This window comes from Pleuronectes platessa, chromosome 7, assembly GCF_947347685.1.
Source record: "Pleuronectes platessa chromosome 7, fPlePla1.1, whole genome shotgun sequence".
Classification (NCBI taxonomy): Eukaryota; Metazoa; Chordata; class Actinopteri; order Pleuronectiformes; family Pleuronectidae; genus Pleuronectes; species Pleuronectes platessa.
In genome coordinates, this window is record NC_070632.1 from 11,031,354 (window position 1) to 11,044,172 (window position 12,819).

Here is a 12,819-nt window from a genome sequence, read left to right on the forward strand (position 1 = left end):
GGTACACCGACGGCGTGATTATTGGAATAGAAAGTATGAATTAGTGCATGAAGACCAGATAAAGGGGAGATTGTGTGTGGTTGTGTTATTGCGACAGAGCGGAGGAGCGATAAGCTACAAACCGGTTGAAATCCCCAGCTATGCTTTCTGGGTAAAGTGCGACCCGGTATCCGCCCATATTCGCGTGAAGGAGGCCAACCTGAGCTGCAGCAGCGAGGCCGGACGCACGGACGCTGGATCAGATGGAAAGTTCTATCGATTAAATTTGTCCACTTTTTTTTTTTTTTTAAATCGTCTCTCTCTCCCCGTCCCCCCCCCCTCCCCGACACCCCCGTCCCCACCCCAACACCACGCATGTTCCCGCAAGAGCGACGATAGGACGACTTTTACATGCGGGCGCTTCGGCGTGAAGAAGGAAATGCGGAGATCGTGTGAAAGCGGAGGATTATCAGCTTGACTTTATTACGGACGCGGAACTCCACTCGCTAAAAGGTAACACGCACACACACACACACACACAAAAAACACCCCAAAAAATCCAACGGGTGGGATTCGTACGTGTGTGTTTTTTTTTATAGTGGGTCCTTGCGGGGTTTGGCGGTGTGGTTCTGGGGACTGGGTCTGTCACCATGTCCGCAGTGCGAACGCCGAGGAATAGCCCTACGGTGGAGATCTCTCATTTTCGCCTGTGAGTGCAAACTACGCCCAATTGTTAACCTCACGTCTGGCCCTGCACTGCAGACCTGCTGGGCTAGCGTATCAATGGCGGCTCCGACACCTCTCCCCGTCCCCTCTGAATGACTTGTAATGAATCTGTCCGGAGACGCGGTGAAGAAACTACAGCCTCAGATTAATATTTAACTATGTGACACTTAATTTAGCCTCGCAGCGGCTGGTTAGCTTAGCCTTCGAGGCTGCTAGCTAGCGAGCGTCGGTGCTACGCTAGCTAGCCGCACAGCTAACACAGCGCTCGCAGGTTTTCATACAACCGACCCGAGGGCACACAGCAGCGGGTCCAGAACAAACTCCTCTCGGGCTTTTTAAAGCCTGTTCCACGTGTTGTCGTCTGCTTGAACAAACATAAAAGGTTTCCACTTTAAAAGTTGGGCCGTGTTGTAACCTTAGCTAATTCACACAGGAGGCTAACCAATGTAAAAACTACCCCAATATTTACATGTGTGTCCATTGAAACTCCATTTCTCAGTTGGTCCTCTCCTAATGTTGCGGACTCTTTTGCCTGATATAGTTTGTTGAATGTAGCTTGGTCGGTTTGGTGAATCCTTGTTGTCATTTATGCAGTAAATAAAAAGGTGGGGACACTTGTGCCATTCAGATGATGTCAGCATAAAGTAAACAACAACAACAACAATGGCTTGTATCGTCACGTTTCACAGAAATTAATTTCCCATTTAAATACCACTACTTCACAACTTAACCACATTTAAGGCGGGTCTAGGCAATAGAACAACATCAGCAATCATCACAATATAATTTTACTCATATATATATATATATATAGCAAAGGTTCAATATACAGTGATATATTGCTTATGCTTTGTGTAAAGATTTGTATATTTGTCATTCTCTGCCCACAAAGAAGAGTTTAAATCCAAACACTTACACACAGCAGCAAAAATCACCTTTTAAACTAAACAAAAATAATAATCATAATCAACATGGACTGATACAATTATTTTATCTTCAGCATATCACGTAGTTTTGAAACAAACATTGATTTGCTCACTGAATTTGTCAACCTTAAAATAATGTTTCCTCTACTACTTCTCAATGGAGGATGAGAAACTTGTGTTAACTTATTTAATGTACCATAAAATAAGCACTATCCCATTATATTGAACAGACTTAACAGATATCTATTCAGAAAATCAAAGGAACTTTCACTGCCTCTTAAAGTGAAACGTTTCCAAGTACAGGCATGACAAGCATGCAGCAGACAACTTTCAAAGTGTTAACTGGAATGATTTGTGTTACAGTCACTGGTCTTATCTGCTCAGGTAAAAGATTAGACCGTTTCCTAATGGACAGAACAACCTCACGGTGATGTGTGCATTTTAAAGTGTTGACATAACAAGCAAAGGAACAAGGAAAAGTAAAGTTTTTGTCAGCCAAGCACCAAACAAGCCGCATTCTGGTTTTTGTTTGTCTAGACAAAGCCACAATATTCAGTGGAACTCCTCCCTGACTGCAGGCCGTGCAGCGCTGTGAGCAGTATGTACTGTAACTTCTGAAAAGGCCAGCTGCCGCTATTGATGGGCGCTGCTCCACAAAGCCGTCCGACAGCAGAGAGCCTCCCAGTTGCTTGTCAGTTTTTGAGCCTTAATGTCATGTCATAGCTTTCTGCCTGGGGCCGGTTTCTTATGTGTGGATGCTATTCAGAAAATACCAGGGAATATGTTGCTGGATTTAGACATTTGATTCCATACAGGGGATTCACAACTACCTTCATGTCTTTTTTCATCAGTATTGTTTTACTTTTTATGGCTGATGGATAGATTTAATGACCGTCTCATGCATTCTGCAGCAGTTTCTGGGCTGTTTATCACTCCCCATTTGCCCATACTGTTTTGTAGTTGAACTGTTGTGTTCTGTTTTTGGTGCTTGTAGTTTCTTCTGCAAGATATTGGCTTAGTTCTAAAAGGGGTCGTCTTGTAAAATACTAAAGCAAAATAAAAATGGGATTTTATACATTTTACATAATGTGTATTTCAGTGATGATACATGGACATTTTCCTCAGTTCACCAAACCTGAGATTGCAGATTTCCCAGCGAGCTGACAGCTCATTAGACAGAGATGAAAAGTTTAAAATGCAGCTAGCTGACAAAATGGTTTCAAATTGTGTTTTGCCCCCCTCAACAGAAAATAGCATCTTCAGTGCAGAAGGGTTTAACAATCTGAGGAATACACTTCTGAACAATTCCTTTTAAGGTGTTCGATGGTGCGAAAGATGTATAAATGCTGGGCCAGATGACTGCCTGTGTAAATACCTGAGTGTACTGATCTTATTTTATGTTATTTTCCTGCAGGTGAATCATGACAGAATATAAGTTGGTAGTGGTGGGAGCTGGTGGCGTTGGCAAGAGCGCACTTACCATTCAGCTCATCCAGAATCACTTTGTGGATGAATACGACCCCACCATTGAGGTAAAGACACTGTTTGTGTACATGCATGTCAATATATGTGTGAAAGTTTGTGCGATCAGGTCCAGAAGAGTCTCCGGGGTTTTCTGTGTATTTTGGTATGGGGCAGAACAAGAAGAAGAAGAAGAAGAAGAAAAAGAGTTGTAGCAGGTTCTTCTGGTTTAAGTCTTAAAAAGACACCAAACAGGTTTTTAATAACTTTCCATGCCTGTCTGCTCTCTCAAGGGGCCAGCCCGCATTGAATGAACAGTCTCATTATGAGTGCAATCAATTATTGATATGCTGCTGCAGGTTAGAGCTTCACTATAGATTATTTGAAAACAAGATAACATCTGAAACAATGGCTGCTCACTGGACCAGACAGCAGTTATTTGTGTGGAATCAGATTGAGTGCAGCCATCAGTGTGATGAAAAGCCAGAGAGCTTTGACTGTGGAAATTAGAACCTCATTATAATTTGAGGTCTGCTGGAAAGTGGAGTGCCCTACTACCACTTGAGAATGCATCCCTGTGTAAGTTAAGTCATGCCAGGATGCAACAACTGTTTTTGAACTATTACAAATGCTCATCATGCTTTAAAATTTGATATCGCAACTGTATAAAGAAATATGAAAACTAGAAATAATTATTATGTATGCCTTTGATAACCAGTAGATTGCAGGAAATTTGGTCTCAATATCCCTTAAATGGGCTAAAATGCATTAAATAGACAAAGTTTTAGCACAGCATTATGATCATCACAGGGAAGTTTCCTTTTTTTATAAAACTATATATATATCAATAAGTATTACATTTAATTCTTTTTTTTCATCCTATGTTTCTTAAGCTGCCCGTTGGACAGTTAAAACCACTTAACTACAGCTTCCTGATAACCTTCTGACTTCTTCCTCTTCCAGGACTCTTACAGAAAGCAGGTAGTGATTGATGGAGAGACGTGTCTGTTGGACATCCTGGACACTGCAGGTCAGGAGGAGTACAGCGCCATGAGGGACCAGTACATGAGGACAGGGGAGGGTTTCCTCTGTGTCTTTGCCATCAATAACACCAAGTCCTTTGAGGACATTCACCACTATAGGTGAGCTAAGATACCAAAGAGAATGAGATATTTGCACTTGGTGTGGACGCAGTGATAAATCAGGTGCTTATCGTATAATCTCAATATCCCTAATTTGAAGCTGGTCATAGACCTTCTTTCAAAACCTTTTCTATTCTCTCTAACCGTTTACATCTTGTCATGTGTCAGCAATCCACTATCTAATAATGGTGAAATGTTTAAACTGAAAAGCCAGTAATGTTCTTATTCTCACTTTGATTATGATTTCATTCTAGTTACTCTGAACATCACAATAAATAGCATCAGATTACAGATATTGTTCTGAGCTGGATTAAACTCAATGGAAACCTCTATTTTGTCTGTGCAGAGAACAGATTAAGCGGGTGAAGGACTCTGAGGACGTCCCCATGGTTCTGGTGGGAAACAAGTGTGACCTCCCGTCCCGGACAGTGGACACCAAGCAGGCTCAGGACTTAGCACGCAGCTACGGAATTCCCTTTATCGAGACCTCAGCCAAAACCAGACAGGTGAGAATCCAGCCTCAACACTTTAACCTTCTATCTGTGACTAAACTGATGTAGTGTTCCACTGCAGGTCTGTAGACTTGAATGGTGAGAGGTTGCATGTGGTCTCAGGGCTCTACGGACACAACAGTCCCTCTATAAATTTCACTTTAAAATCACTTTTTATTTTTCCGCTCAGGTAAACTCGAAGCCCTTGCAAACACTTGATTGGACTTGGGATCACAGGAAGTGTTTTTCTCTTGAGACATGTGGTGCTGTTGATTCAGTGGCTCTGATGGGTTCTTTTATAATAATGTTGCTTTGAAATCTCTCGGGGAAATGTGCGGCGCATCATTAAATCTTCTATGGTTAATTGAATATTTTATTTATGGGTGTAATCATTGCATGCTTTTTTTTAATAATGGATATGTGAAATGACATCATCATTAGAGCCATCCGGAAAGGGTCCTTCATTATAAATAATCAGCCAATCACTAAATGTTTGTTAAGGAGGGGGGTTAATGATTCTGCTTACTGGTTACCATGTCTGGGTGTTGGAAGGTTAGCTGTGGCATAGTCGGATCAAATGGTGTGTTTTGTGAGCATGGCCTTAGGTGGCTGGTTGACTGATGCAGTGATCTGTAAACACATCCTTCTTTGATTTCTCTGAACTGGGGTGAATCACGGCTCCTTCTGGTGTACGGGAAATAAATTACACAATGATGCATTTCTTACAGCTCTGCTCACCTATTCATAACAATAATTCTCCATCAACACCGTACTGCTGTTGGGACAGGAAACACTCTTTCTTTCAAAGCCACCCAGTGTTTCCCAAATCTCACTGATTACATCTGACTTCTCTGGACAATCTACTACATATCTATCTACATAAATATGTGGTAGATTATATATATTCCATAATCAAAAATGCTTGCACTTCTCCTTCATATAAGGTCAAACAGTTAAACTGATACTCCACCCTAATCTTTTTAGCATTACCCACCTACTGTAGTGTTGGAATGTGACCAATTTAATTTAGTACTTTTCTAGTTCAGTTATAGTGGATTCTAACGGGGCCATTTTCATGATATCAAAATTGATCCATATATTGGCTCAATATGTTGTGACATCGCCATTTAGAAACAAGTTACCACAAGGGGTTGGCCAACAGCAAGCGAGAATATGGATAAACAATACATAGACTGGATATATGCACATTTGTAAATCTTTGTGTCAACATTTAGAATATTACAATCACAAAACTACAGCTACATGTACAAGTCTAGGGCTCTCATCATGGAGTCCAGGTGTTTCTGTTATTTTGTCCACCAGAAAATAAATTTAATTGTATATTATATTTCTGTATAATGCAATGCAGCTCAACCGCATCAAACACTGCACAATTAGTTTTAGAATTCTTTCCTTCTCTCAAATCCCTCTCTAGGTTTCACGATATTTGGATCTGCTACTTTAGCTTAGCAGTGAGCAATGGTTTCTCTAGCGATGGCTTCTCTCTCCGTCCCTCTCATTGTCTTGCTCTCTTGCTCTCCTGCTCAATGTGTCTTGGATTAACAAATAAAGTTTTTCTTAAGATCGGAGTATATTTTAAATTTAAGAGTAGAGAATAGTTATGGCATATAACCAACCGGATAGTACTGGATGGAGATAGAAGGCTGGATCAGAACCAAAAAACAAATTTGTATGTTTATTTTAGAAGCAAATTTGAAAAACCTTCTGATTATACAGAATTTTCATTCCAATAATTGGCCTCGACAATCATCGGTCCACTCTAGCCACAGCCCCTCTTCCCTCAGAAGAAGGAAACAGACCTTTTCAAGGCAACAGGAGGTTGGTGTTCACCAAATAGATTTAGGGCGGAGTATCAGCTTAGTTGCAAAGGGAGGACAGACATGGCTGGTAGACCCATATCAGTCGGATTGGTCTGGTTCGCCTTGTTGTACCTGTAGGCTGTAACAAATGCATCTATACAGTTTGTCCCCTGTATTTCTCAACACTGAGGGAGGTTGTGTCTCAAACCACAGAGAGTGGAAGATGCCTTTTACACTCTGGTACGGGAGATCAGGCTGTACCGGCTCAATAAGCTCAGCAAGGAAGAAAAGACCCCGCGCTGTATCAAGCTTAAAAAGTGTGTTGTGATGTGAAAATGGGTAAGTGTATGCAGCCGCGCGCCCACCAGCTCTGTGTGTCTGTGTCTGTGTTGTTAGTTGGGATTGTGGAAAAGGCAATGGGATATAAACAAGCAGTGCGTTCTGGTGCTTCATGGATTCTCAATTCTAACCTGCTGGTTTCTATTGGGGATGTTGTGAGGCTCTCACAGAAGGCTGATAATTTCTTCCCTTTTCAGTGTCTCTATGTATCCTGGCTGATTATTGTCTAAGACCGTTTTCACACTGGATTCATTTACTTTAGTCTAATGCGATTTTGAGGTGTGTTTGTGTTTTTAGTTACTTTACAGCAGTGCCAGGCTTTATCATCTCCACAAGGAAATGATGGTGCGCATGTAGATGTGTGCAAGAGGAGCGATATACAAGCAGGCAGAGCCACACAAGCATGATTCCAATAACACAACCATCTAAATGAAATCGAAAAATCTAAACATAACCACATAGGTGGGTAGAAAGCTGTGGTTGATCTCCACTCATACACAGATGAAGAATGATCTGTCCTTTTTAAAAAATACATTTAAAATGTGTACTTCTTTCTGTGAGAAAATAATTGTATTTTAACTGCACACAAGCCATGACACAGATCATGATACACAATACAGCTCACCAGCTTCAGGTTGGCTTGGTAAAGGGGTCTGCATTCAGGTTCAGGAACAGCGTTCGAATTGTCAAATTCTAACTTCCCAAATTCTGATTAAACCACCAGTGTGAAAGCGTCAAAATCTGCTGAAATCAACATGAGGAAAAGGGTTCAAAGTGTTGAACATGTGTGATTAAAGAGATCATTGGGAATCTGGGACCAAATAATCCACTGAATTGAAGATGTGTGTTGGGTCATTTTATGTCAAATCAGAAAATCCAGGAAAGTGGTTGCAGCACGTTGTTTGCTTTTGATAAAACGCCTCATCTGGGAGGAACATTTGGCTAAAACTGTCTAAGAATTTCTCCTAGCCTCAACCAACTCTGTAGGATGGAAGATATATACACATGCTTCCTTAATGAAAGAAGCATTAAATTATAAGCAGATATTAAGAATAAACCAAGGCCTGGAAACATTGTTCAGAAATAGATTGCAAACAGTTAAAAGCTTTGTTTTACCTTAAGGAAAAAATGTATAATAAATAAATTACCTTATTATCTTGTATGTCAGACACGTATGTGTCCCAGCCTCTGTAAACATTGATTTAGAATGAAGAAAATTATTTTTTTAGGTTCATTTTACTACAGGCCATTAAAGCAAACTGTATTCTATGCTCACATAAATGCTCAATGGTGATTTGAAGTAGTACTTCATATATCTTATATAAAAGCTAGTAAAATACTCAAATGTGATACAAATCCAAATCTATCTAAATATAAGTAAAACTTAAAATAACTTAATTCAAAATGATGTGCAATGTAGCAAACTACAAACGCATGATAAATTATTATCCATTTACTTTAGCTTGTATAACAAGACTGAATGAGGTACATGCCCAGTATTTTATTGAATTTCCTGTCTGGGCAGTGTGCATATTAATACAATTTTAATTTAGCGCTATATATATAAAATGTAAAAAACAGCCATCCTACAAAGTCTGGTGAGATATTAAGGCATAACCATAGCTTCCCAGATAATGTATTTTGAGGCTAAAATATATAACATCAGGGGGTAAAAGAAATGTGAAAACAAGAATTAAACAGTTTTTTCACAGACCTTATGATGATGTACAAAGAGTCTGAACTAAATCTGAGACGCTGCTGCAGCCACTTTATCTGATATGACCCATTTCAAAAAACGGGCAGATCTGTTGTTAAATGAGTGTGTTGGTTTGTGGGTGACACAGTTTTTTCTTGCGGACACAAATCCCTTCATCTTCATTCTTTCGTTTCTCTCTGTCTTTGTCACAACATGAAGTGACCTCAGGCTTTTCTCTCTCCAGCTCCTTGCAGATTCAACACACATTTACTGCACCGTCCAAACGGTGCTGGTGCTTGTGTCCTCGCCTCAGTACGGCAGCAGCAGACACCGGCTGCTTTTACATGGAGCCTATTCTTCTTCTTCAGTAATCTGGCTAAGAGCTCAGTGAGAATATGAAGGCCTCATTTAAACACCTCAGGCAAAAACCAACAGTTTTTTTAAAATAAATCGTTGCCTCTGAATCCTCGAACGTCACACGTTTGCCGACTTAATTTAATCAAAGCTTTTCACCTGAAGACGATGTGCCACTCGCTCTTTTATTTATAGCTTATAACAGTTTTCTACCATTTCCTGACTGGTGCATCTTTCCCAGGGGAGCCATCTTTCATTGGTTTTATGTTTATTAGCTTTGCGGTTATAAACAGAAGGCTCGCCTTCTGCTCAATAACTCTGTTAGCAGAATATTTTCATAAAAATGTTGCCTCAGTTCAAACCCACAGCAGTAGACCAGTGTTTGTGCCAAGCGCTCGATGCAGGTCCATCTTTTTTTATTATTGTTTTTTACAGTCGGCTCGGGTTGGCAGACTACAGAAGATTGGAAATGTAAACAGGACAACTGGTTCCCTCGTTTTATTTCACCGTCATTTAAAGACACCGTGGGAGTAGCTTGGATGTTTTGAATTCTGAAGGGAAGAAACTGGCTCATGTAACTGCAGCTACTGTTTGTGTGGATGTTGGCGTTGGGGACACTGCTGACTTTTAAATATTTTAAATAAACAACATTACAGTTGACTTTGATCTGTTTCTTTCAGCTGTGTCTCACTGGGCCTGAGCTGGACTGATGAATTTACTGGCACACTGATGTGTCGTGCTCACAAACACTTGACAGAACACCAACTCAAACTCAATTGGACATTAGCCAGGATACCGTTAGAGGTTTTAAGTGGAATTTCAGACAAAATACAATAACATTTTACTGTGACATAAAAAACTAAAGCAGTTAAGGCTACACATGAGTTTGATATAAACAATTGGAGGGTTGGTTGTCTGGTTTCTAGTTCTGAGCACAGCTGTAATTACAAACAATTGATCTGTTGTAATTGTGATTCAGTATAAAGAAATTACCTTTAAAGTCTTTAAATGATATCGGGCTCTAAATTTGTCTGTCTATCCTATGTACTTTTATGTTGGTGTTTACTGGTAGTTAGGTATTAAAATCATAACTTGAAACCTGTAATAATGTTTGTTCTATTTTTTTCCTCCAGGGTGTTGATGATGCCTTTTACACATTAGTGCGAGAAATCCGGAAGCATAAGGAGAAGATGAGCAAGGAGGGCAAAAAGAAGAAAAAGAAGTCCAAGACAAAGTGTTCACTTATGTGAATTATCACCCCTTTTCAAGACAGACAAAAAAAAAAGAAACTATGTTGAACAGTTCAAGTAATACATTTTGTACATTACACTAAATTATTAGCTTTCTCAATACCCACAATACTGAATACTAAACTTGCCCTGATTCTTTTCTGCCTTTCTGTTATTTGCTACTTTGTCACCAATAAGCTTTATTTTCAGTTTTAGTGCCAGTTGCCCTCATGTGTTGGTCCAGCCGGTTTGATTCGGATTCTTTTATACAACTGCGGAGCATGAGCTCATTGCATCATAGCTCACACTTGACAAATTATTCATTATTAGCTTTTTAAAAACGTTTTGATTTTCCTGTGCTCAAAAGGGCATGACCTTCAAAAGTTGTGTGGTGCCCCTTGTTAAGCACGGGATGCCAAAGAAAGGATTTCCATTCTGATTCTCAAAGACAAAACAGACATGAGGAAAGGACCAAGATTCAGCCAGATGAGATCCAAATGTCCCAGCCACTGTCTAATGTCCCCATTTAGTTATGTCACTGATATAAGTATGCATGCAAACTCCTTTTAACACCCTAATTAACTATTAATTCATTTGTCAGTGCTTTGTACTTGTGTGGGAGGTGATTTCTTACCTCTTATGAGAATTTAGTTTTTGCATGCATGTGTCCTAGGTGACATGGGTATTGCAAACTGCCTTTGGTTGATACATTTAACAGAGCCAGCGACGATGAACTCTGACCCAAGTGTAGCTTTTCAGGTCTTTAACCAATAATCAATATTTGCTGTTGTGAGACAAAAATCAGCCATTTTTAAGGTTGATGTGTGAAAGATTCAATGATCCCTGATGGTCTGGATTTTTACAAACTGGGAACAGTCCTTCTCTGTTGCAGGGACTGATGCCACGTCACAAGCTAATGTTTGACTTTACTGGTTACATATTTCCTGCTTCTTTATATGCGAAGGCTTGACTGCAGGACTGTTTTTATCCCTCCTGACAAAAATCATTTTATTAGTAGTTACTCCAATTGTCACTCAAATTTATCAATAGTTTAACACTTCTCCTGATAGAGAACATAGTATTCAAACAGTGTTTGTTAGGTTAAATACACAATTTCAAGGAAATGCGATTCCCCAGTAGCCGGCCACAGAGGCGTAATGCCTTTGCTCGTTTTCCTCAGCCGTCGACTCGTTTGCTTTCGACTGGCTAGAAAGCAAATTGCATCTTTTTAAGCAGCTTTCAGGAATATTCTTCTTGGTTTGGTATCACGGAGGTGGTTCGGATTCCTCCTTATGTGTTCTGTGCTTTATGGATTTATGTCCACAAGTGTTGGAAGATTTTTTTTTAGGGTGGGCTGCCTTTCAACAAACGATAGTCAAGCAGAATAATTTGTAATTTTCTCCCACAAAACTCATCTATCGTAGTGATGTAACAGGAACTAATGTTTGTAAACGAGGCAGTAATTGCCTTAAAATTGGTTTTTAGAGGAGATTGTCTAAATTTATTAAAGTGCTAGTTTCTTTTCGAGGTCAACCCATATTTCACCTTTTCCGTCGTACTTGCAAGCTGTTCCCTGGGGGGATGTTTATTTGCCTTTTATTGTTTGCATTAGGTGCTACATTTAGACGGCAAAAAGAGCCGAGACAACATTCACTGTGTCTTGTGTGTGTGCGCTCATGAAATACACAAAATGCTGTTTTAGGGGAGTGATGGTATTGACACAGAAAATCCAGACATGATACATTTTGCTTTCAGGATTAATGAGGTTTGACCCAGTTTATTATTACCTCCTTGTTTTTTTTTCATGAAGTAGATAACTGTTAATGCAATTTTAATTAAGGAACCCTCTTGTTAACAATACTGTTTCAAAAGTAGTTTTACTGAAATGTTTGAAATGTTCCTCTTCCTTTATTGCGTGCCAAGAGCTGATTTCTGAAATGTATCATTTATACCTGGATCGTATTTTAACAACCTTTGTATAGTTGTGATACTGAAAGGTGCATATTTTGTAAATTGTGCTTCATTTCGTTGGTGTGTCTAGATGAATGTTGCTTTAATGGAGTTTCACTCCGCTCTGTGTATGTGACTACAGTGTGACTGGGTCCAGGTCTGGGGAAGTGAATGAATGACCACTTTACAACACACTTGTTGTGGGCAGTGTAGAGTGGTAATCTGATCTCAAATGAGTCTATTTTTTGCCATGAATCTCACCACTCCTATTTAATGTGTAATAAAGAACAAAGTAAAGAGGAATTCATCTTTGCCTTTTCTTTCTAAATGTCTTCTGATTCTTAAAAATAAATAAATAAATGGATTCACACTTGCAGCTCACTAAACCATTGAAGGATAACGTGTTCATAATATTTACTCTAATTTACAGTTTAATGTTTGTCACACTTACCATAGACAGGTATGTATTTAGTTTCAGCCTGTGATGGCAGAAGATCAAAATCATTTCTCCCAGTAGGTGGCACTGTTCCCTCACTCTGGAAGAATTGTTTCCATAAGGTCACAAACTGAAGGAGCGATTCTCCAGCTACTCACGGTCCCTGACACACTGAGCCTACTATTAGCTTTTACAAGTCATTTACATCTCCCAGAGTAAACTGAGACTAAATGTGTTCATCTAAAAAAGAGCAGAAATGCTCCTGAAATA

General features: G+C 39.7%; 1 protein-coding gene across 2 annotated transcripts; it reads left to right on the forward strand.

The window, feature by feature from the left end:
• Positions 1 to 319: 319 nt before the first annotated feature.
• kras (v-Ki-ras2 Kirsten rat sarcoma viral oncogene homolog) lies at positions 320 to 12,416 on the forward strand. Of its 2 annotated transcripts, XM_053426286.1 has the most exons (6): positions 320 to 492; positions 3,046 to 3,163; positions 4,056 to 4,234; positions 4,581 to 4,740; positions 6,759 to 6,884; positions 10,068 to 10,284. In XM_053426286.1, exons 2-5 carry the CDS (start codon positions 3,053 to 3,055, stop codon positions 6,876 to 6,878), a joined length of 570 nt encoding a protein of 189 aa, XP_053282261.1. In that variant the 5' UTR covers positions 320 to 492; positions 3,046 to 3,052; the 3' UTR covers positions 6,879 to 6,884; positions 10,068 to 10,284. The 2 variants fall into 2 exon arrangements, with proteins under 2 accessions (XP_053282261.1, XP_053282262.1); XM_053426287.1 differs by lacking the exon at positions 6,759 to 6,884 and having other exon boundaries at positions 10,068 to 12,416.
• The last annotated feature ends 403 nt before the right edge of the window (positions 12,417 to 12,819 follow it).

Excerpts from the sequence above, each read along its gene's own strand:
- kras (XM_053426286.1), top strand. The coding sequence starts at position 3,053 with ATGACAGAATATAAGTTGGTAGTGGTGGGAGCTGGTGGCGTTGGCAAG. Across the intron at positions 3,164-4,055 it reads AATACGACCCCACCATTGAG|GACTCTTACAGAAAGCAGGT; the intron begins GTAAAGACACTG and ends TTCCTCTTCCAG. Across the intron at positions 4,741-6,758 it reads CCTCAGCCAAAACCAGACAG|AGAGTGGAAGATGCCTTTTA; the intron begins GTGAGAATCCAG and ends CTCAAACCACAG.